The 27,057-nt window shown below is 33.3% G+C and overlaps 2 protein-coding genes across 2 annotated transcripts; both read left to right on the plus strand.

Annotated features, from left to right (window-relative positions):
- The first annotated feature begins 14,543 nt into the window (after positions 1 to 14,543).
- Positions 14,544 to 15,747, plus strand: LOC124943477 (LOB domain-containing protein 30-like). Its single transcript, XM_047483975.1, has 2 exons — positions 14,544 to 14,846; positions 15,544 to 15,747. The coding sequence occupies exons 1-2, from the start codon at positions 14,544 to 14,546 to the stop codon at positions 15,745 to 15,747; spliced, it is 507 nt and encodes a 168-aa protein (XP_047339931.1).
- Positions 15,748 to 17,677: 1,930 nt separating this feature from the next.
- On the plus strand, positions 17,678 to 25,143 carry LOC124943478 (LOB domain-containing protein 30-like). Its single transcript, XM_047483976.1, has 4 exons — positions 17,678 to 17,974; positions 18,688 to 18,974; positions 24,920 to 24,979; positions 25,086 to 25,143. The coding sequence occupies exons 1-4, from the start codon at positions 17,678 to 17,680 to the stop codon at positions 25,141 to 25,143; spliced, it is 702 nt and encodes a 233-aa protein (XP_047339932.1).
- Positions 25,144 to 27,057: the final 1,914 nt, after the last annotated feature.

Here is a 27,057-nt window from a genome sequence, read left to right on the forward strand (position 1 = left end):
AATTTGTAATATATGATAATTAATATTTATTTATTTGATTATGATATTATTTTATAAGAAAATATTATTGAGAAAATTTATGTTTCTTTTTTATTATTTAAATTTTCAATCATGAATAGGAAATGTTATTTTAAATGTTTTTAATGATTATTTAATTTAAAATAAAAACAAAAATTAAAAAGTGAAAAGTGAAATTGTTAAAAATTAAATGTGGTTTTGGCCACGCTTAAATTAATGTTACTGACGCTTATTCAAGGGTTGTTATAACATGCGCCGACCCTGCTTATGGCGACGCAAGAATAAGGGTCGGTGATATTTTTGGCGACGCTTTTAAGGGTTGGCAGAAGTCTTTTTAAGGGTCGCCAGAAGTCTTCTTTGTTGTAGTGATAGCGAACTACCGAGACCCAGCTAGAATAGGGAAAAACCAAGGGTCCAACTCACACATAGAAGGTCAAGCCACAAGCCAATGAACGTAGAAACAAGACCCAAGTGCAACGCGTGAAGGGTCAACACACATAGATGAGATCAACCATCACCAATCACCATCACACAACCGTGTTTGGAGGATACAAAATCGGTGTCATTTTAGCTATAGATGCATGGGCTTATTTGAAAATTGTTGAAATCATATATCATTGGTTACCAAATGAGTTAATTTAAAAGGGTAAAATACCTCATGACGCTTAGATCATTTTCCTTACGCTATCATAGACTCGTGTGTCCATAAGCAACGAATTGCGACTAAGAAGTGAAATATCATTAATGGATTTCGTCTACACTTGGCGTCCCGAGTCTTTCACATTAACCTTCCGTCTAGGTTTCCATTTGGCCTTGCTCATTGCGCGTCTGAGCTATGCGTGGTCTAGAGACGGTTTGATTTGGACCAAACGACTTTGGTCATGTTTGACATTCCCCTCGTCATTTAATATATATATATATATTTTTACCTACAAAATAAATTAATAATCATAACATTTATTTTTGCTTATTCTGTTCTATTTATTGATTTATTTGTGTATTTTAGAGTTTTATTTTTATTTTAGAATTTAAATGGCTACAACATTTTTTCTCAGATAATTATTTAATTTATGCTCTTCATTTAATTATTTTGTGATAAATTAATACAACATTTTCCTAAATAATTATTAAATTTATTTTTGTCGTTTTAAATTAATATTTTTGGGATAAATGAATACAACATTTTCTTAAATAATAATTTAATTTTTCATTGGTCGCTAAATTAATTATTTTGCGATAAATGAATACAACATTTTCCCTTAATAATTATTTAATTTATTTTTGGCCAATAAATTAATTATTTGGGATAATTGGATACAAAATGTTTTCTAAATAGTTATTAAATTTATTTTTGGCCTTTGAATTAATAACATTGAAATAAATGAATATAACATTTTTTCTAAATATAATATTATTTAATTTAGAGGCCTTCACTAGTAGAAAAAATGACTTCTGTAACGACTGCTAGTAACGGCACTCGAACGCCCTTACTCATAATTTATATCAGTAACGGTTATAATAAACCGTTACTGTTAAAAACATATCAGTAATGACTATATAAGACCATTACTGATATAAATTATTAGTAACGGAGATAAATATTCACCGTTACAGATAATAGCGGCTAAAATTTTATATTTCGAGTTAAGGGTATCTGCCCAAAAACCGTTATAGATAAGACTTCAGTTATAGTTTTTGGGAAGGGATATCAGTAACGGTTTTCTTATAAATTCGTTACTGATATAGTATCTGTAACGGTTTTCTCAATAACCGTTACAAATAGTGAACCGTCTTTTCATCTTCGCTACAAGTATCTGTAAAGGTTTTCGCAAAAACCGTTACAAATAAGACTTCAGTTAATATTTTTGGGAATGGATATCAGTAACGATTTTCTTACAAAGTCGTTACTAATATATTATCTGTAACAGTTTTTTCCATAACCGTTACATATAGTCTGTAATTACCCGCGCGCCAAATTCTTTCTTTTTCCCTTCTTCCTTTTTCCCTTCTTCCCTCTTCTCCGAGCACGTTTTCTTCAACCGCAGTATGATTTGTTGAAGTCGTCGCCGGTAGAAGACGCCGATCATCCGCCTGCAATCAGGTAAGTTCTCTTCTTCTTCCCTCTTCTCTATGTTCCTGCCCGCCTTCCTGCCAGTTGGATCCGTTCTCCGTCTGCTCTTCTTCCCGAATCGACGATTGTTCTTGAAATTCTTCTTCCAGGTAAATATTAAGATATGTACATATCTTTTGATGTAGATGTTAGAATCAGATGTTTAGAATATAGAATTAACCTTTCATATGTCTTGATTGTTGTTTTGATTGTTGTGGATTTCAACGAAATGTTTATAGGATCTGAATAGATATGAATAGGTACTGTTAAATCGAAACATTATGATCTGAATAGTTTTTGATAGATATTTTATAATTGGATGTGTAGGATATGCCTGATTATTTGTTCTTCTTCCTAGAACACGCCTAATTAGAATATGCCTAATTAGAAATAAGATGCAATGAAAGTGAAAAGTTAGTATGGACACACTTGTACCCAATATATTTTACTTTTTATTGAGCAATTAGTTACAATATTTAAAATAATAATATATTGTGTAAAGACAATGCTTAGACAATTCTTATTCTTAATTAGAATATTCTTTTCAGTTTAGAAATAAGTCTAAAGAAAATTCTTAGACTAGAGAAGCTGATTTACTGTGTTTTGGAGTTGGCAAACGAAAAAAAAAATTATGAAATTTATTTTCTCAATACTCCTCTTTCATTCTATTTTGCATAAAATTCAATTTTCACCGTTTGAATTTGCCCTTGTATTTCCTGTCGCGGATTAAAGTTTGTGATAGGATCGACTTTATCGATAGAGACGAGGTCTGGCTAAGGATGAAAGCTTATGAAAAACGGTTTAAAAGAAATAATGTTAGGGATTTAATTCGCTTTCTATTCTACGCAAACACTTGTAAATACTTGAAACAGATTCAAGGCGGAATTGTTTACTTGGGTTTGAAGCACAATATGAAATATGGAAAGATGACAGAAATGAAAGAACACATCAGTTTGTTTATGGATGTTCGGAGAAACTCTCCTACGTCACTCCTTCTTCCAAACACCGGAAGGATTCACTATAATATGATTCGAATCAAATACAGTTTACACACACTTAGCTCACTATTGAACAGAACACTTTCTGTTCAATTACAAGATGAAGAATATCACTCAGCTAAAGGTGTTTTGATTCTAGCTCTCTCTTGATTCACACATAGTACAATCAGAAAGCAGCTTCAAAGTATGAGTATTCAAAGGATTGAATTCAGTAAGCAAGATGATCAAGATCGGCAAATTCGTAAGGAAGATTGTCCATTGTCCTTTAAATTTGTTAAATACTGAGTAGGAGCTAACGGTCGAATCTTTTAGAATGATACGTGGCACTCTTCCATTGGAAAACTTCCATTGTACACAGCAGGTTCTGAGCACAAGGATCGTGGCTATACATCACTGATAGTGCGCTGAATATTTCATCAGGGATGTACCTACAAAACAAGTAATGTGAGTTAAATTATCTTACGTTGCATTACTTGGTTGGTTGCATATAGCTGTTTTACAAATCTTAACTAGAAAGTATAGCAGGAGTAGGGTACAGCTATAGCACATGGGTTGGTGAGATGCTAGCTTCAAGCATACAGGTTAAACTGAGCATTAGACGTATTTCAGTTAGACGGATTGTGAAAATCAGTCTAATAAAATCAAACATCACTTTTTAATAACCGAGTCTATTAGACCGCCTGGTCTAATAGAATTAGACTACACGTCTAATTATAATAACCATTAGACTGCACGTCTAACTCCATTGAGTTAGATTGCACGTCTAATTCCGGTTCTACCTCACACTAATCTGAAAGAGTTAGACATACGTCTAACTTTCACTAATTAGACTATACGTTTAATTATCCAATAACCATTAGACTGCACGTCTAATTCCAGTTCTACCTCAGACTAATCTGAAGGAGTTAGACTTACGTCTAACTTTCACTAATTAAACTGTACGTCTAATTACCCAATAACCATTAGACTGCACGTCTAACTCCACTGAGTTAGACTACACGTCTAATTCCGATTCTACCTCAAACTAATCTGAAGGAGTTAGACTCACGTCTAACTTTCACTTTCTATTAGACTGCACGTTTAACTCCACTAAGTTAGACTGCACGTCTAATTCCGCACAAATTAGACTATCCGTCTAATTGCAAATATATTACACTACACGTCTAACTCCGATGAGTTAGACTGTACGTCTAATTTCGTTCATTCATTAGACTACACGTGTAATTCTGAATATCTATTAGACCATCCGTCTAATTATAAGTCTATTAGACTACACGTCTAACTCCGATGAGTTAGACTGTACGTCTAATTTCGAACACATTAGACTTACGTCTAATTCCGTGTAAAATAGACTTACGTCTAATTCTATATATTCATTAGACTACACGTCTAACTCTGATGAGTTAGACTGTACGTCTACTTTTATACATTCATTAGACTACACGTCTAACTCCGATGAGTTAGACTGTACGTCTAATTCTATGCATTCATTAGACTGTACGTCTAATTCTATGCATTCATTAGACTATACGTCTAAATCCGATGAGTTAGAATGTACGTCTAATTCTATGCATCTAATTCCAAAATCGGTCTAATGACACTGATTAGAGCCAAGTCTTATGAAATATTGTTATAATACACCTGCATCAAAATTCATAAGTCATTTCATCATCAAAATCTCAATGGTTAAATTATTTCAACACTCAGTCAAAAAAATTTGACCCAACAATTTCCCTCTTTTTGATGAAGAAATTGGGATCCTGCATACATATACCAAAATATGCATTCATCATATAAATAAACAAAGCCCTTGTTCATTTACATCACACATCCAAAAAAAATATTCAGAGAACCATCAAAGAAACATTGTTTGAAAGACTTAAATAGAGTATAAGAAAAGAGATTATTGTTCTTCCTTTTTAACTCGAGGATCGGTTGGACTCATATCTTGACCGAGAACCATGTTGAAGAAGGAAGGATAGCCACGACCACCACGACCGCCTCCACTTGATCTACCACCACATTCATTACCGCTTCCATGACCTCCTTGATCAACATTGGGTAGCCTACTACGGCCACTAGCACTTCGACCTCCACGATAATTACCACTTCGACCTCCACCTCTCTTGGTTGACCTAGGATTATCATCGTTTCTTAGAGCTCGCCTGGATCTAGTTTCGGTTGACACATCGTCATTTCTTCTACTTGATTCACCTTGAGCGGTTCGAGGTTGAGCACCTTCAGGATTGCCCTTTGCGTTCTCCTTTGCTTGAAACTTCCTTGCAATGGAGTCAGCAAATTCCTGTCGTTCATTGTCATTTCTACTCAAACAACCCTGAATTTCCACCATCTGATTCTTCACCAGACTGAATTCTTCTAAGGTCTCCTTGTGACGTTCATCATTGAATTGCCTTTCAATGTCCAGTAATTCACTTTGACGGCTGAAGAGTTGCTTTTCAAACTTTGAGAAGTTTAGATTTGCGACATGAGTCTCATATGTGTTCTTCTTCAAAGTGTTATCCAATTCAGTAAGAACCTTGATAATCTTGCAAAATCCCTTTCTTTCTTCTTCCTTCGTATTCATGGCCTTTGTCATAGTCTTCTGAATAGATGAGAGCACATACTTCATAGACCTTAACATCTTGTTTCCTTCGGCAGAAGATTCTTCATGTGATGAAATCTCTTCAGACTCTGCTGCCATGCTCTGAATTGGCTGAAAGTTTGTGTGAATCTGCAAGGATTGCTCCGGTTGATTCATTTCGACCTTCTTAGCAGCTTCATCTTGCTCTTCTTCTAAAATTTCTTCTTCTGCTCTCTGAAATCTCTCATACAAATTTCCAGAGTAATGAATAGGAATGTTGATATTTTCATGAACATTTCCCAAAATGGTGTCGGGAAACAGACGGGGCTTCTTATATGTTGCATTTTGATCTTGTTCCTCCTCAGATGAGGAACTTTCTTCTTCATCGGCCTTCTCTTTGGAGGGTTCCCCCTCAGATCTGATAGTTTCTGGCTGAGTTACCTCGACCACTTTCTCTTGAACTCCCTCTGTTCTCACAACAGGGGTTATCGCAATATCTTCTTCAATAGGAGCTTGAACAGCCTCCTCAATCACATCTTCCACAAGAACTTCTTCTACATTTGTCTCAAGGGCTTATTCAGGCTCTTGGACAATCACTTATTCTTCTTCTTCATTCGGATTCTCTTGAATAGGTTGATCTAGAATGCGTCTCTCTTCGGCAGAAAGATTCCCGATTTCGTTTAATAGAGCAGCATCTAGCTCATCATCATCATTCTCAATATCAAGAATATCCATAGCTTCATCATCATTGAGAGGTTCTACGCCAGAACAATCGGCGCCATGAATGTGTCGAGAAGCTACAAAGACGTAACTGTCCAGAATGTCGTTCAACCTTTTCAAAACTTTTAATTCAACTTCAGATCCTTTCTCAACAGGATTGAAGTTAGCCTTTCTGGCTTCAAAGATTGGGAAAAGAGCTTTTCCATATAGGCAAGCTTCCACTAGATCTTTTCTCTTCAAAGCCTCAGCAACGTCTGAAGTTCTTGCCCATTTAAGAACTTTCTTTTCGTTTTCTACCCGCTTCCTCCATTCTTTCGTTATTGAAAAATTCGTTAGAGAATTGTTGTACTTGGATGACAGTCTCTCTAGGGACCATGATTCAAAAATCTCCAGTTTCTCAGCCATAATGACTTTAACTTGATCTAAAATGAGATCAACAATCCCTGTTGCCTCCGATACTTTTTCAGGAACTGGAATCGCAATCTTTTTGCATTTTCCAACAACCTCTACGGGTTTTGGAGCAGTTCTGGGTTCACCGAACACTATTCCACTTGTCTGTCTTTTGGAACGCATCAGTTCAAACGCAGATTGGGGTTTCTTACAGAGCTCAGCAGGGAGCTCCTCACGAATAACTTTCCCAGCTACCAATGAATCTTTAGGAGCAGGAACAGTGGGTTCACCAGCCACAAGGGTAAAAACATCACCTTGTTCTGATTGAGATGACTCTATAACACCGGCGACTACTAGATCAGTTGGAACAACAGGAAACACATTCCTGTCAACATTTTCAACATTTGGACCAGCTGACTCAAAAGCAGGCCCTTCAGTAGATTCCCTTAAGGGAGAGAATACAGATTCAGCTCGTTCCACTACGGGAACATCAAACTTAGGCACAACGACCAAAGATTTAGAGGAGGTTACCTTTAAAGATTTAGACGCGCAGGGAGCCTTTGTCTTCTTCTCCTTTGAGACACATGATCTCGAAGGCTTCCTCAATAAGGTTGAGGGAGTAGATAGCGAGGACATCGAAGTTGCAACAAGTACGCTTGGACCTTTCCTTAACTTTGAATTGACAGATTCAGAGTCCTTCTTGTTTGAACTCTTCAAACTGGAGGAACTCGCCTCCGATTCATTCACCGTTTTTGACCTCTTTGCCCCTGTTGACATCACAGAAGCAGACAGTTGCTTGGATCGGGTAGAGGGTTTTCCACCAGTTTGGTAACTAGATGCACCAAATGCAGATTCAAGATTGTTTTTCATCATCATTAGTGTGTTAGCCACTGTAAGGGCAGTATATACTCTTGGAGAGTTGATCTGCACAGGTTCACCGACATGAACCCCTAAATGCTTCAACAAATGACTCAGTTGAGCCGCAAACGTTATGCTTTCATTGTTCGTTTGACAGATCGAAAAGCACAAGTTCTGGAAAAGGGTATGAGCCCAGTTTACCTGGATTCCTTTTGAAATAGCACACATATAGTCAAAACGGTCTTGACTATATAGATGGAAAGAGCTAGATTTCCCTTGTAGCACCTTTGCCACCACGCCGTTCAGCAGAATGAAATGCGGTTTAAATGCCTTCTTGAGTCCATTAACATGGATTATCGAACCATCGGCAGAAAAGGTTCTCTTAATCTCCTCCATGATTTCTTGTGAAAGGATCAAGTTTAACGAGTGCCCTTCCGTTGGAAGTTCAAAGAACTCCGCATAAACTGCTTCATCGAAGGAAAAATCCATGCCGTTGACGGTTGCTACGATGGATTCACCCACCATACTTGTCGTTATGAAGAACTCGCGATCTTCTTTTTCATAGAATATGAACGGACCGCCAAGATACTTCCTTAACCCAGAATATTCTAGGGTTCGGAACATCTCCACCACCTCCGGTTGATCGAAAGTGTACACCGATGGAAAATCCACTCAAAAGATTATTTTTCTAGTTTCCTTCCTGCATCACCTACAAAAGAAATTATTTACACATTTTGGTACCCATACTCAATTGGGTCCTCGATTAATTAGTCCATTAGGAACCCATATTTGAATTATTCTGATGGATTTCCCATTTTGTGTTGTGATTAATGCATAAGATTTTGACTTAGCAGATGACTTCCTGCTAGCCATTGATTCTTTAACTTTTGATGAAGATTTTCTTTTAAAACTCCTTGACTTAGAGTCAGGTTTTAGATTCAATGTCAGTCACACTTCCTTTGACAAAACTTATTGGCTTAAGTTTGTCATATGATTTTGAATTTTTGCATGACAGGTTAGGGTCATTGCTATCAAATCCCAATCCGGATCTAGATCCAACAGATTTTGACATGCTGATCTGATATTTGACAGCATCTCCAGACCTTGTCCATGCACAGACAACATAGTTTAACCTTTTGTTTTCAGATGAAAGAGTTTGAATATGTTCCTTGAGCATCTCATTCTCAAATGAGATCTCTTCAATCTTCTTTTCAAAAATATTTGACTCTTCAACTTTAGACAGATTTGGTTTATTTACATCTGATGAAAATTTAGTTTCATTTAGGGATCCTGCTAGCTTTCTGTACTCGATGACCATGTCATCTAGTGCAGCTACCAGTTGTTCCCTTGAAAACCTTTCGAAAGAGAAGTCAAATACCTCAGTCTCCTGAGTTCTTTCTTCATCTTCTCTTGCCATGAAGCATGCCACCTCTTCTTTATCACTTTCACTGAATGAAAAATAAGAACCATGGCTGCTTCCTCTGTTCTTCCCGTCACCTGCCATAAGAGCCTTCAGCTCTTTTCCATTATCCTTGGCATCTTCACGATTTGGCTTCCGTCATTCCGATGCATAATGACCTTTAATACCATAGTTAAAATTAGTAACATTAGCTTTAGATTTTTTATTGTCATTAGAATTTGAAGAGTTTGAGTTAGAGTTGCTCTTCTTCATGAAGTCGTCAAACTTCTTCACAAAGAGAGACATGGCATCGCTGCTCAGCTGCTGAGCTGCCATCTTCACATCCGGATCAGTTGGACGTTCTTTAGCAGTCACCAGCGCCTTGACAATGATAACGGACGTGGGTTGATCTTCTTCCATCCTACAGTTCAGCTCGAACTCATGGGCCTTGAGATCAGCAAAGAGATCAAATAGAGAGATCTTGTTAAGATCTTTGGATTCTCTCATCGCCATTGTCTTTATGTCCCATTCCCTTGAAAGAGCACGCATGACCTTGATAGCAAGCTCCCGGTTGCTATAGGTCTTGCCTAGGATAGACAGAGAGGAGACGATCTTGCTGAATCTAGTGTCGAAATCGTTCATTGTTTCACCGGGACGCATCTTGAAGCTGTCGAACTGTTGAGTGGAAACCATGATCTTGTTTTCCTGGGTTTGCTCGTTGCCCTCGCATAGTTGAGTGAGTCTGTCCCAGACCTCTTTGGCAGTATCGCATTCGATGATGTAGTTAAACATGTTGTCATCGAGAGATCTACACAGAACATCAAGAGCCATGTTATTGAGGTTGTTCTGCCTCTTTTCATCAGCGGTCCAGTCAGCCTTCTCCTTATCAATCTTGATAGGACCTTCTGTGACAACGCTCCACATGTCATCATGAAGAGAAGAGAGATGAGAATGAACTCTTTTCTTCCAAACAATGTAGTTTTCTCGAGAGAAAGGTTGAATGGCTGTAGCACTAGCATCTTTGGATATGGTCGACATATTTCAAGAAAAGCTTGAGAATAGAAATAGGGTTCTGATACCAATTGATAGGATCGACTTTATCGATAGAGATGGGGGTTTGGCTAAGGATGAAGGCTTATGAAAAATGGTTTGAAAGAAATCTTTTTAGGGATTTAATTCTCTTTCTATTCTACGCAAACACTTGTAAACACTTGAAACAGATTCAAGGCGGAATTGTTTACTTGGGTTTGAAGCACAAGATGAAATATGAAAAGATGAAAGAAATGAAAAAATACAGCAATTTGTTTATGGATGTTCGGAGAAACTCACCTACGTCACCCCTTCTTCTAACCACCGGAAGGATTCACTATAATATGATTCGAATCAAATACAGTTTACACACACTTAGCTCACTATTGAACAGAACACTTTATGTTCAATTACAAGATGAAGAATATCACTCAGCTAAAAGTGTTTTGATTTTAGCTCTCTCTTGATTCACACACAGTACAATTAGAAAGCAGCTTCAAAGTATGAGTATCAAAAGGCTTGAATTCAATAAGCAAGATGATCAAGATCGGAAAATTCGTAAGGCAGATTGTCCGTTGTCCTTTAGATTTTATACGTGGCACTCTTCCATTGGAAAGCCTCCATTGTACACAGTAGGTTCTGAGCACAAGGATCGTGGCCGTACATCACTGGTAGTGCGCCGAATATTCTATTAGGGATGTACCTGTAAAACAAGTAATGTGAGGAAAATTTTCTTACGTGGCATTCCTTGGTTGGTTGCATATAGCTGTTGTACTAATCTTCACTAGAAAGTGGAGCAGGAGTAGGGTATAGCTATAACACGTGGGTAGGTGAGATGCTAACTTCAAGCATATAGCTTAAACTGAGCATTAGACGTATTTCAGTTAGACGGATTGTGAAAATCAGTCTAGTGAAATCAAATATCACATTTTAATAACCGAGTATATTAGACCGCCTAGTCTAATAGAATTAGACTACACGTCTAATTACAATAACCATTAGAGTGCACGTCTAACTTCACTAAGTTAGATTGCACGTCTAATTCTGGTTCTACCTCAGACTAATCTGAAGGAGTTAGACTTACGTGTAACTTTCACTAATTAGACTATACGTCTAATTATCCAATAACCATTAGACTGCACTTCTAACTCCACTGAGTTAGACTGCACGTCTAATTCTGGTTCTACCTCAGACTAATCTGAATGAGTTAGACTTACGTCTAACTTTCACTATTTATACTATACGTCTAATTATCCAATAACCATTAGACTGCACGTCTAACCCCACTGAGTTAGACTGTACGTCTAATTCCGGTTCTACCTCAGACTAATCTGAAGGAGTTAGACTCACGTCTAACTTTCACTTTCTATTAGACTGCACGTCTAACTCCACTGAATTAGACTACACGTCTAATTCCGCAAAATTACACTATCCGTCTAATTGCAAATATATTAGACTACACGTCTAACTTTGATGAGTTAGAGTGTACGTCTAATTCCGTTCATTCATTAGACTACACGTCTAATTTCGAATATCTATTAGACCATTCGTCTAATTACAAGTCTATTAGACTACACGTCTAATTCCGATGAGTTGGACTGTACGTCTAATTTCGAACACATTAGACTTATGTCTAATTCCGTGTATATTAGACTTACGTCTAATTCTATATATTCATTAGACTACACGTCTAACTCCGATGAGTTAGATTGTACGTCTAATTCTATGCATTCATTATACTACACGTCTAACTCCGATGAGTTAGACTCTACGTCTAATTCTATGCATTCATTAGACCTCACGTCTAACTTCGATGAGTTAGACTGTACGTCTAATTCTATGCATTCATTAGACTACACGTCTAACTCCGATGAGTTACACTGTATGTCTAATTATATGCATCTAATGCCAAAATCGGACTAATGGCCCTCATTAAAGCCAAGTCTTATGAAATATTGTTTCAATACACTTGAATCAAAACATATAAGTCATTTCATCATCAAAATCTCAATGGTTAAATTATTTCAACACTCAGCCAAAATAATTTTACCCAACAGTTTGCCCTTTCAAATCCAGGTTAGTTCTTATTTACAATCAATGTTTGATTGTTAGATTAGTATATTATTGTATTATAGCATTGTTAGATTAGTAGATTATTCATGTTATGTTAGTGCATAATTTGTATGTTAGGTTAGATAATATTGAATTCTAAGTTAGATTATTTGATGTTAGATTTAGGTAAATTATTTGAATGTTAGATTATTGGATTGGTAGATTAAGTTAGATTATTTGTATGTTGGATTATTGATGGATTGTTGGTTTATTTGAATGTTGGAAAATTGTGACACCAATAAATCCTCGTTACTCTAATTAAGGTTGAATTATTTCTATTAAGGGTTACTTGTATATTTTTCTTATAAACATTACATTCAATATTTACAGCATGAAACCTAAAAGAATACAAGATAAGGGTTTTAGCAGCGCGCTAAACGACCTTGTATAGAGGACCGAGGAGCATTCAGAAGATCCTTTGCAATTACTTAACTCTATCGGGAACCTTGATCTTAAGGAGATGTAGAGAATGCGAGAGAAGCGTGAAGCAGAGAAAATTCAGTCACGGAGAGAGCGCGAGGAAGCATTACTTGAGCGTCAAATGGAGCGTGAAGAAGCACAAAGGCAGCGTCAAATGGAACGTGAAGAAACACAAAGGAAGATACAACAATCATTTGAAGAGCGTGATATAATGCGGGATGAGATGCTTGAGATGAGGGAGACGATGAACTTCTTATTATCCATGATTCCCGGTGCTCTCCCTCCACGTCCACCTGCCCCTCCCACTAGAGATGATGCCCCTACGACTAGTGATGATGCCCCTCCCACTTGAATTCTGGCTAGTTGAAGGTTTATATAGTTTTTGAAATGTATGTTATTTGAACTACGTTAATTAATGGTTTTTGTGGATTTATGATATGATTGTAGTTTGTGGATGGATTGTAGTTTGTGGATGATTGTTGTTTTGAATTAATGATTGTGGTTTTTGGTTATTGATGATTGTGGTTTTTGGTTTTTGGTTATTGATGATTGTGGTTTTTAGTTTTTGATTATTGATGATTGTGGTTTTTGGTTATTGATGATTGTTATATAGGTACAAATATGGGGAAAAAACGATTATTGTTTAGTAACGGTTTTATGAATTAAAAATCGTTACTATAAGTTTATCTATAATGGTTTAACAAATAAGAAACCGTCACTGAAACTTCACAGGCATCGGTAACGGCTTTTGAAAACCGTTACAGATGTTGACAGATTTTTAGTAACGGTTTTACGCGGCTAAAACCGTTACTGTTGTCCGATTATTTTTAGTAACAACATTCAAGAACCGTTACTGATGTTGACAGCCTTTCAATAACGGTTTTAAGTCTACTAGAACTGTTACTGTTGTCCAATGACTATCAGTAACGGCTTTCGAAAGCCATTACTGATGCCTGAGAAGTTTCGGTAATGTACGTTTTTGTAACGAATGGTAACGGTTTTATTTGCCATTACAGATATGTTTCAGTAACTGCCTTTGATACTTTTAGTAACGATTTTTGCCCTTACTGATACCTCTTTTTCCACTAATACTTTGAATTAATTATTTTGAGATAAATGAATATAACATATTTCATAAATAATTATTTAATTTATTTTAAACCCCTTTTCGAGTCTTATAATATTTGGAAAATTATTTTAAGGACTCGGAATTATTTGAGAATTTTCTAAAAGTTTGATAAATTATTTTTTTTAAACGTTGGGTTCCGCAACTCTTTTGGAATCTCCCCGAGTTAATTATCTTCTCTTCTCACGAGTTCGAACTCATGACCTCATTGAGACTGAGTAAATCAAATTTTAGTGTATACCCGTTCTAAAGCGACAAGATATAAGTGGTTAGTGCATAGATCAAGAGTAAAAATAATTTGACTTTTTTTTTGTTAGTGAGGCTTATTTTGTGCATGATCTTTAGTTTAATGTCAGTGACAACAACCAAGTTGTGGTTAGAGTTTTTGATTTCATCTATAGAAAAAGTTTTTTGTTTTCCATTTTTGTTGTTGTTTTTGTTTTTGTTTTATTTTGTTGAAAAACTTTTTGAAATAATTATTTGAAATAAATATTAAAAAATATATATATTTTTTAAATCTAAAATTTATAAAAATAAAATAAAAGATGTTAGAATACTAATTTGATAATATTTTTTTATGATAAAATTCTAAAATATCAGAGATAAATAGTATTTAATTACAACCAATGACTTAATTTTATTTTTCTATCCCTTCACTTTACAAGAAAAAGAAATCTACCAACCCTCAACCATATAAAAAATACACACATATAAGATAATCATTATTCATCCTAAGTTTTTACCCCAAAAAAACTCCAACTTCTCTTAGGAAAAAATAAACAATGAGCACCGAGACCAATTCCAGCGCCAGAATCATTATCAGACCATGCGGAGCTTGTAGATACTTACAAAAGAAATGTCTCAACAATTGCATATTCGCACCTTACTTTGATTCTGATCAAGGAACCGCCAATTTCGCGTCGATTCATAAGAAATTTGGAGCAAGCAACGTTACAAAACTTCTAACAAATATTCCGATCGACAGACAGCCCGAGGCAGTTAGGACTTTAAATTATGAAGCTCATTCTCGTCTCCAAGATCCTATTTATGGTTGTGTATCTCAAATCTTTGGTCTCCAGAATCAGGTACTTATGTATTTAAATATCAATAGTAACATGATTTAACATGAGTTAATTAATCGCATCAATTTATAAACAAATCAGAACAATAGTTAGGTCAAATCTTCTAAAAACAATTGGGTGTAATTATATGGTGACCTTATATGTATGTTTGGTCTTATGAAATAATTGATTTGCTTAATAACTTTGTAAAAATTAATTTAGATTACTTATTTTCTTATCAACGTCATTAACGCTATTAACGCTGTGAAGGGTATATATCTACCTTATTTGTGATTTTGACTTAACTTTTAGTTAATATTATAATATATTGATTTTATATGATTTGTTTATCTCATAGACGTCACTTTCATAAATACATTATTAATAAAAGAAAAGTTTTCACAAAATAAACGTTTCAAAAATAAAAATTGACGTCACGACAAATAATCAAATATTATATTAGATTAAGGTAATATCCAAATTTAGCAATGATAATATAACTTATCTTATATATTATTATTATTATTATTATTATTATTATTATTATTATATATCTTGTTTATTCTCTTAATTCATTTTATTGAAAATTTTAATTTTAACAAGCAATGATATTAGGTAGAAATTCTTGTTAATTGATATGCTTTTTATTTTATTTAAAATTTTAATTTTTTAATCTTGTTAATGATCTTATATGTATATAGGTGATCAATCTTAACGAGAGAATGCGTGGTTGCAAGCCCAAGTAGCCAGGCAACCGCCACCTCAACAGCCACCTCAGCAACAGCCACAGTCTTCTCTGTCCATGTCAGACTACCCATTGGTTGGCGGCGCCACCTATGACATGGCACCTCTCTTTGAGTTTGATCCTAATATTGGATCATCTCATCAGCAGCAGAACAGAACCCATTCACCGGAGCTCCGGTAGAGGGCGGTGGGGAAGAGTTTGCTGGGGAGTCACTGATTAGGAATCAACGTGAAGGAAAAGATCTGCCAAGCATGCCACCTGGCACTAATTGAATCACTTTTTACTTTTTCGTACTTTGTTTATTGAATAACCCTACTAAGAAAATTCTATCCTTTATTTATTAGTTATCTAAATTTTGGAAATTTCATATATTTTAATTCTTCTATGCCATTTATAAATTAAAACTTAGTGTTTTTAAAAGTTGTATCTATATAATTTGTTCCTTCCTTTGGCAATGGTAAATTCCATCCTTAACTTTGGAGAGCCCTAGGTTCACCAATGCTCATTCATTGGTAAATTAGAACAATGACTTTTGAATAATTCGTGGGTGACCCATAAGCATTCAAATGAATTCAAACAATCCAAATGTGTTATCCACCCAATTAAAACTTGAAAACATATAATTTGATATAAATTGATTTTTTATTCAATTATACCAACCAGTCTTTTTCACGATTTTTGTTTATTCAATTATATAATTTGATATAATTTGACACAAATGGATTGTCCAAATGTGTTATCCACCCAATTAGAACTTGAAAAAAATATAATTTGATATAAATTGATTTTTTATTCAATTATACCAACCAGTCTTTTTCACGATTTTTGTTTATTCAATTATATAATTTGATATAATTTGATATAAATGGATTGTCCAAATGTGTTATCCACCCAATTAGAACTTGAAAACATATAATTTGATATAAATTGATTTTTTATTCAATTATACCAACCAGTCTTTTTCACGATTTTTGTTTATTCAATTATATAATTTGATATAATTTGATATAAATGGATTGTTTGAATTCAAATAAATTCAAACAATCCAAATGTGTTATCCACCCAATTAGAACTTGAAAACATATAATTTGATATAAATTGATTTTTTATTCAATTATACCAACCAGTCTTTTTCACGATTTTTGTACAGCTTCTCTTTCCGTTAACTTCATATGTGATTACTTTTTCTTAAACATCATTTTATCTATTTTTTTCTTTAAAATAAATTTTGATAGCAATATGAGAAGATTATGAAACACAACTTTACACCTTTTTATTTTTATTTATAAAAGATTTATTTTATTTTATTATAAAAAAATGTACAATTATGAGTCAGTATTATGCCAACATAATTAACAAATTCCAAGCAAGCATTCATTTGATTTTATAAAAAAAACATTATAAAGCAAAAATATATATTTTTTCAAACTCAAAGATGATTGTATATATTTTGTAACAATATTTATAACAACTTGTTTTCTACTTTTTTTTTTTTAATTATTAAAAGAAATTTGATAGTAATTTTGACTAAATGAGTTTCAAAGCGGCAAGATACAAGTGGGTAGTGCATGGATCGAGAGTAAAAATAATTGAGTTTTTGTTAGTGAAGTTCTTTTGCGTGTATGATCTTTAGTTTAATCTTCGTGACGAGAGTTGTGATCCAAGTTTTCGATTTCATCTCTAGAGGAAGCTTAAGAGTTGATCGATGTTTTTTGTTTAGCTATTTTTGTTTTTCTTTATTTTCGTGAAAATTGAATTTTTTAAACTTGTTTAGAATTAAATTATTAAAATAATTTTTATTTTAAATTTTAACTTTATAAAACTAAATAAAAGATATTATAATATTTTGTAATTAATAAATTAACTAATGGTTGAAATATAGATGATGTGATAATATTTTTATAAAAAAATCTTAAAACATTACAAATAATTAATATTTAATTACAACCATTAAACTCTATTTTCTTTTTCTATCACTCCACTCTACAATAAAAAGAACTCTATCAACCCTCACCAATCTAAAAAAACCCATATATAAGTTCAATCAATATTCATCCTAAGAGTTTACACCAAAAAAAAACCTCTAACTTCTCAAGGAAAAAAATAAACAATGAGCATCAAGGCCAATTCTCACACCAGAATCAGGGCATGCGGAGCCTGTAAATTCTTGCGGAAGAAATGCCTCGAGGACTGCATATTCGCACCTTACTTTAATTCCGGTGAAGGAACCGTCAATTTTGCGGCTGTTCATAAGATTTTCGGAGCGAGCAACGTTACAAATATTTTAACCAATGTCCCAATCCACAAACGACCCGACACCGTTTTTACTTTAAACTACGAGGCTCATGCTCGTCTCCGAGATCCTATTTATGGTTGCATGTCTGAGATCCGTGATCTCCAAAATCAGGTACTTATGTATTTAGATATCAACCCTAATATGGTTTAACATGAATTAATTAATAATGTCATTAGAAACAAATTAGAACAATAATTAGTTCAAATCTTCTATAAAAGTAAATTATGGTGTAATTATATGGTGATGTTATATGTAAATTTGGTCTTATGAAATAATTGATTTTCTTAATAATTTTGTAAAATCTAATTTAAATTATTTAAGTTCTTATCATTGTTATACCATTATTAGAACTGTCTAGGATAATGGTTTGCTATCTTTAAGGTTATATATTTCTTTAACGTATCTTTTTGCTAATATTATAATATTTTGATTTTATTTGATTATTTTATCTTATATACGTCACTTTTATAAATATATTATTAACTAAAAAAACTTTTCACAAAAGAACTATTTCAAATATTAAAATTCACGTCACGACAAAATAAAATATATATTATTTTAGATTATAATATAAATTTTAAGTGAAGTCATATTCTTCTAAAATATATCTTATTTTAATTTTAAAAATTATGGTTTATTTTTTAAAATAAACTAATGATATTATAGTTATTTGTACATTAACACAATTTTATATGGATATATTTTATGTACTATTATTTTGTCTCTTCATTTAATTCATTTTTTTTTAAATTTAATTTTAACAAGCAATGATATTAGTTTTTAATTTTTTAGTACATTTTTGTGGACATGAATTTTATATGTAGGTGATCAATCTACAATCGGAGATTTCGTGCTTTCAAGTCCATGTAGCCAGGCAGCCGCCACCTCAGCAACAACCGCCATTTTCTCTGTCCATGTCGGACTTCCCTTTTGCTGACGCTGGCACCTATGACATGTCAGTACCTCTCTATGAGTTTGATCCAAATAATGGATCATCTCATCAGCAGGCCAATTCATGGGCAGCAAATCTGCAGCAATTCAATGATAACACTTTCGCCGGAGCTCCGGTGGGCGGCGTTGGAGAAGAATTTGCCAGGGAATTATTGCTGAGGTATCAAAGATCTGCCCCCAACCATGCCACCTGGCCCTAATTCGTAATTACTTTTGATAATCCCTAAACTATTAACTATGGTAATTTGACAAATATTTATTACCATTCTTGAATGGTAATTTTTTTATTTTTTTCGAATTTTCAATATTTTTGCTTCATTCAATAAGCAAACTCTACAATTTATTTATTTATTTATCTAAGTTTAAAAATTTTATATGTTCTCATGATTACCTTTCATTCTGTCATTCTACATTTGGGTATTGAAAATTTGTATCTATATGTTTGGATGTTTTGTTCATTTTCCTTCTTATATTGTTCTATATGAATACTCATTCATTGGGAATATGAGTTATAAATTAAAATTTAGTGGTTTAAAAAGTTGTAGGTATATTTTGAAGCAAAAACCTTCCTTTGGCATTGGCAGAAATTATTATTTTTTTTATTTAAAAATTTAATTTTATAAAAGTAAAGTAAAATAAAATAAAAGATATAATATAATTTTTTAATTAATAAATTAACTAATGGTTGAAATATAAATGATTTGATTATATTTTTTAATGAAAAACTCTCCAAAAAAAATTATAAATAATTAATGTTTACTACAACATTAATTTTAATTTTTTTTCCTATTACTCCACTTTACAAAAATAAGAACTCTACCAACCCTCATCGATCTAAAAAAACACACTTATAAATTCAATTATTGTTATCCTAAGTTTCCAAAAAAACTCTCATCTCAAAGAAAAAAATCAATAATGAGAATCAATGTCAATTCTTGTGATAAAATCATTACCGGGCCTGAAAAAAATCATTAATGAGCATCAAGGCCAATTCATTGCAAAACAGATGACTGGATGACTACATATTCTGTTGGGTCAAATTATTTTGAATAAGTGTTAAAATAGTTTGATTATTGGGATTTTGATGATGAAATGATTTATGCGCTTTGATGCAAGTGTATTGAAATCATATTTCATGAGATTTGGCTCTAATGAGGATCATTAGACCGATTTGGCATTAGATGCACAGAATTAGACGTGCACTCTAACTCATGGAGTTAGATGTGTAGTCTAATAAATCTCGGAATTAGACGTGCAGTCTAACTCGTAAAGTTAGACGTGCAGTCTAATAAATCACAGAATTAGACGTGCAGTCTAACTCAGTGGAGTTAGACGTGCAGTCTAATGTATACGGAATTAGACGTGCAGTCTAACTCAGTGGAGTTAGACGTGCAATCTAATGTATACGGAATTAGACGTGACTCAGTGGAGTTAGACGTGCAGTCTAATGTATACGGAATTAGACGTGCAATCTAACTTAGTGGAGTTAGACGTACAGTTTAATGTATATGGAATTAGACGTGCAGTCTAACTCAGTGGAGTTAGATGTGCAGTCTAATATATACCGAATTAGACGTGCAGTCTAACTCAGCGGAGTTAGACGTGCAGTCTAATATATTTTGAATTTGACGTGCAGTCTAATTCAACGGAGTTATACATGCAGTCTATTGGATTGTGAAAGTTAGACATAAGTCTAACTCCTTCAGACAAGTCTGAAGTAGAACCAGAATTAGACGTGCAGTCTAACTCAGTAGAGTTAGACGTGCAGTCTAATGGTTTGTGAATGATTAGACGTAAAGTCTAACTAGTGAAAGTTAGACGTAAGTCTAACTCTTTCAGATAAGTCCGAAGTAGAACCGGAATTAGACGTGCAGTCTAACTCAGTGGAGTTAGACGTGCAGTCTAATGGTTCTTGAAAGTTAGACGTAAGTCTAACTCCTTCAGATTAGTCTGAAGTGATTGTAATTAGACGTAAGTCTAATCCCATTAGACCAGGCGGTCTAATGGATTCTGTTCTTAGACGGGGATGTTTGATTTCATTAGACGAGTTCGTCTAATTGAAATACGTCTAATGCTAAGCTTAAGTAGTATGCTTGAATCTAGCACCCGTCTACCCACGTGCTATAGCTGTACTCTACTCCTACTCCACTTTCTAGTGAAGATTAGTACGACAATTATATGTATCCAACTAACGAATGCCACGTAAGAGAATTTCCCTTCTATTACTTGTTTTGCAGGTACATCCCTGATGGAATATTCAATGCACTACCAATTTTTGTACGACCACGATCCTTGTGCTCAAAACCTGCTATGTACTATGGAGACTTTCCAATGGAAGAGTGTCACGTATCATTCTAAAGATTCGACCGTTAGTCTCTGCCCAGTATTTATCAAATCTCAAGGACAACGGACAAACTACTGAATTTCCAATCTACAATCTTTCGATCATCTTGCATGTTGAATTACAGAGAGAGAAATCAAGCCTTTGAATACTCATACTGTGAAGCTGCTTTCCTGATTGTACTGTGTGTGAATCAAGAGAGAGCTAAAATAAAAAACACCATTAGCTGAGTGATATTCTTCATCTTATAAATTGAACGGAGTGTGTTCTGTTCAATAGTGAGCTAAGTGTGTGCAAACTGTATTTGATTCTAATCATATTATAGTGAATCCTTCCGGTGGTTGAAAGAAGGGGTAACGTAGGAGAATTTCTCCGAATATCCATAAACAAACTGCTGTGTTCTTTCATTTCTGTCATCTTTTCATTCTTCATCTTGAGCTTCAAACCCAAGTAAACAATTCCGCCTTGAATCTGTTTCAAGTGTTTACAAAGTTTTGCGTAGAATAGAAAGCGAATTAAATCCTTAACAAGATTTCTTTCAAACCGTTTTTTATAAGCCTTTATCAATAGTCAGACCCCCGTCTCTATCGATAAAACTAATCCTATCATATTCACACCTTACTTCGATTCCGATCAAGTAATAGTCAATTTCGCGTCCGTTCACAAGATTTTCGAAGCGAACACTATTTATGAGCTCCTATATATGCTTGCACTCCAAAATGGTATGTATATAATTTATCATAAATTAATTAATCCCTAAAATTAGAAACAAATCAAAACCATAAATATGTCAAATCTTCTATAAATATATTTTGGTGTAATTACATTGGGTGTCCCAAGTATTTGAGGAACTATTCAAACAATAAATATATTTTGGTGTAATTACATTGGGTGTCCCAAGTATTTGAGGAACTATTCAAACAAAGAATTTGTGGTCACAAAATTAAAATATATTAATACTAATCATAATTTTAACAAAATGTAAAATAAATATATAACTAAGATATCTACTTATAAAAAATTCATAATATATATAAAAATATTAATATAATTGTGATAAAAATATATTAATTGATTTATAATATATATTTATTAATTAAATGTTTTTGATAAATTTGAAAAATTTAGAGTCTTTATAAGTGGGGCTATGCAATGCCTTACCCTTTGTACTGCCTGATTACATCGTGATATTATTTATATGTATGTTTGGTGCAGGAAAAAATTGGTTTTGAAATTGGTATGAATTCGTGTTAATTTGATTTATTTTTGTGAAATTGTTGTTTTGTTTGTTTAAATTATTAGTTATCTTTCATTTCTTGATAATAATGTATCATACAAATGTCTATATAAATGTCTCTATTATTTTTAACATAGTATGTTTCTTTGACTTAATTTTTAGTTAATATAATAATATTTTGATTTTATTAATTCTTTTATCTACGATGAAATAATCATATTATTAATTAAAGGATTTTTTTTAAAAAAATAATTTTAAAAACATCACATTAAGACAAAAAATAAAATATTATATTATATTATGGTAATACTAGAATACAAAAAGTAAAGTCATCTGACTTTAAGATAGCTTCCCTCTCATATATTTTATTTTTTATTTTAAAATTATAATTAATTTTTTAAATAACTAACACAATATTGATATTATTCAACATTAATAAACCCCTTTTTACCATTCATATAATTATACTATTATATATAAACAAGAAACTATATTAGTAGAAATTCTTGTAAAATAGTATGGTTTTGATTTGATTTAAACTTTTAATACATTTTTGTGGACATAATTTTTTTGGCGCGATCACCCATGACAGGTCGCTTCTTGGAGTTTGATTATCATATGTGGCATTTATCCGAAAAATTATTACCAAGATCATGACTATGCTAATTTGTTTTTTTTTCTATTTTGTTTATTGAATAAAGTTTTAAGAAAATTCAATACTTATATGAAAACACATTTGAATAAAGTTGTTTATCTATGTTTGAAATTTTCATTTATTTTGTATGTATTGTGCCATTGTACCTATAGTGTGTCACTCCAATAAATTAATCCTATAATTGAATTATTGGTAACATAATTAGAAAAAAATTAAAAATAATAGTTAGGATTTTGAAAAGTAATATCGACATGTTAAGAAGTTTTGTGTCTTCTTCTTGCAATGGTAGCTAGTTCTGATAATTTCCTTTAAATTATAATTTATTGGTAATATAAGCCCACTTTTGAATAATCGGGTGCTTTTTCTGAATTATGTCTTTAGTACACAATGAGTTTAGAGGTGAACTTTTGAATTAATTTGAACAATAAAACATTTATATAGACCATTATAAATTAAAAAAAACATTTAATCTATGTTAGAGGTATGATATAAGATATATATTCAAATAATTAAATAAATATAATTTATATTTGAAATATATTAATTAATCTTATGATTAATATATGTTTTTACAAATTTATCAACTTAATTCTTACGTTTATTGTTTAATAAAAATATTAGTTTGAAATTGGTATTGTATTTGTGCTATTTGATTTGATTTTGTTTAATTAATTTTTGTAAAGTTAGCTTAAAACATATTAGAATATGAATTATTAGATATATGGAATTATGGGTCAATCTATTTAGGTTTAAAATAGGATAAATTCTCAACAATCATTCATATTCTTTCTTTTTTTTCCTTAGGGGGTATGCACCCGAACCGTTATTGCACCATGTGTACCTGCACCTACTGGAGCTAATATCTAGAAAATGACAATGATTAATAATTTAAAAAGCAGATCTCCCAAATTTATTACTCTCAATTCTACTATCTTTCTCCAAGTTATATAGATGGTCATTAAAATTTTACACATATAGCCAGGGTGAATAGTATTTGGTGGAAGTTTTTGAAACTGTTTATCAAAGAACGTCTCTATCAAGTGCATCCATATACAAAAGAGAGTCTCCATAGATAAGGGATATGATTAAAAGACACATATGTGTTTATCTAGTATTGTGTAGTTAAATAGAAAGATATATTGACATATCATTCCAAAATCATGCAATACCTCTATATTGGTCAATAGAGATCGATGTGACAGTGATGTGTAAATCCTAAGGTATGACTCAAAAATTTGAAAATAATGACAAATGTACGAATTTCTAGAATACTATTTGATCTGGTTTATGTACTCAAACAAGACGTTTTAACAAATAGATTGTTAAAAAAGTCCTCAAACCATGATAGTTTCTTAACAAGATACTCATTGAGGAACTTGTGGCTAATTAGGATCAGCCATCAGAACCCTTTGTGAAGAGTTAGAATTTTGTGAGGAAGTAGTAGACATAAGATGAGAGTTTGAAAAGAAAGAAATTGTGGATGAGATTAAAAGTAAGTCATGTCTTAAGATAGGAATATCCACCATACTTGAATCACATTATAGTCGATTTTCTCAACTCAGATGATGTTGACGTTCGTTTGTTGCGGCTAATAAATCTCCTAGTTTTGTATCGACGAACCAACATCGATCTTAATTGTTTCTTCTACGAAGGCCTAATTTGATTTTGAAACTCTTTGACTTTCTCTTTCTCTCTTAAAGAATTTGCCTAGGTAATTGTCTTTGTCATTCAATGCACGCTATATTGTCCATTTTAGAGATATATATTCATCAAAATTAGAGATGAGTGATGATATAAGAATGATACCTCGTAATTGTGTTCCATGAGTATCCTCAATTGGACACTACAATGATCTATATGTGAACTTCTTAGGTTCCTCCACAATTTAAGAGATGGTATTAAGTATGGGTTCAGGGTGAAGACAATTACAAGGTAAGTGGGCTATAGTTATTACCTCACTAGAGTAGCTAGTATTGTCGAAGTGGAGGGGATTATTTTGGGGGTCTTGACATATGAGTGTGGCATTTGATGTTAGTAGGGTTATGGAAGAGTTTTTGGTAAGTTGGGTTGGTGAAGGTAGTGGAATGAGAAAATGATCTAAGGTAAGCTGGGTTGGATTAGGTTGTGTAAATAGTGTATCGTGAGAGGGCTTAGAGGATGACAACAGACTCATCGAGAGGAGATCCATTAGGAGGAAGTCCCAAGTTTAGGTGATCCCTTGTTGTTGGAGAAATCGAATAATAAAACATGTTTAGCAATCCAGAAATAGACAAGCTACAAAAAGGCCTAACAATTTTTTTTCCCCTTCTATATAATCAAATAGGCAGCCAATTCAATTGAGCATCAAACAAATAAACAATCAAAGAAACAGAGAGCAAGACAGCAAGATTTTACGTAGAAAACCCAAATTAGGTAAAAACCACGGGACACTTCGGCCACTTAAATCATCCACTATATCAAATGGGTATACAATGTTGTTCAATACATACCTAGAGGTAATCTAATAAAATTATCCATTAACCTAATCCTAACTTGTCATTCACATACATTATCATCATCACTAAAGATGACTAATCAAATGGAGAAGAGATAAAAGAAATTAGAAAAAGAACCTGCTACTTCAATGGAGAAATTGATGTTTCAATGGAGGAAGAGTTGCTCAATGGAGGAAGAGGGAGAGAGAACCAATCAACTGCTGTGTTTTTTTTTCTTTAATTAAATATGCCCTAATGTGCTTTATTAATTTGCCAGGCCCAACTTCCAAATAAGCTAACCCAATAAATCTTCCCCGTCAGCGCAATTTTGCGTGCTTCAATAAACCCGATCTCTCCCGACAATCTTTAAACTTGTCTGTAGGTAAGGATTTTGTAAACATATCGGCACCATTCTCACTTGTATGAATCTTCTCCAAGTTCAGCTCTTTTGCCTCAAGCACATCACGTATTCAATGATATCTCATGTCGATGTGTTTGGATCTCGAATGAAAAGATGAATTCTTTGAGAGATGAATGACAATTTGACTATCGCAAAACAAAGTGAACTTCTCTTGCTTTTGACCCAACTCTTGTAGGAACTTCTTCATCCATAACACCTCTTTACATGCCTCAGTACCTGCAATATACTCAGCCTCTGTAGTAGAAAAGCAACACACTTTTGTAACCTTGACTACCACGAAAAAACACCGCCTGCAAAGGTAACCAAAAAACATGATACAAATTTTATTGAATCAACATCACCCTCCATATCAGAATCTATAAAGCCTTCCAAAATATGAGTATCACTTCCGAAGCATAAACGTGCTTTCGAAGAGCCTCGAAGATATCTGAGAATCCACTTAATAGCCAACCAACTTGACTACCAATTGCGGAGTCATAATGTACATTCTTCATTTCATCTTTCTCTTTTTCACTTGTAGGACATTGTTTAGAACTCAACTTGAAATGACCTACAAGTGGAACTGAAATCGGTTTTCAATTTTTAGTTGCAAACCTCTCAAGTATCTTCTCAATGTACTTCTCCTGTGATAACCAAAGTATTCTGTTCTTTCTATCTTTTGTGATTTACATGCCTAGGATCTGCTTCATTGAACCCAAATCCTTCATCGCAAAAGACTTGTTTAAATCTCTTTTGAGCTTCTCAATTTTCGCAATATCTTTTCCAACAATCAGCATATCATCAACATAGAGCACAAGAATAACATAATCATCAATACCGTATCTCTTGATGAAAACACAATGATCAGAAGTAGTCTTACTATACCCATTTGCTTCCATGAATGAGTAAAATTTTCTGTACCATTGGCTAGGCGCTTGTTTGAGCCCATACAAGTTTTTCCTCAACCTACAGACACGATCTTCTTTACCTTTAACTTTGAAACCCACGGGTTGTTCCATATAAATCTCTTCCTTCAAGTTACCATGGAGAAATGCAGTCTTCACATCTAATTGTTCAATTTCCAAATCTTGACTAACAGCCAATGCTAACACAACTCTGATGGATGACCTCTTCAC

The sequence above is a fragment of the Impatiens glandulifera genome, chromosome 6, assembly GCF_907164915.1.
Source record: "Impatiens glandulifera chromosome 6, dImpGla2.1, whole genome shotgun sequence".
NCBI classification, from domain to species: Eukaryota; Viridiplantae; Streptophyta; class Magnoliopsida; order Ericales; family Balsaminaceae; genus Impatiens; species Impatiens glandulifera.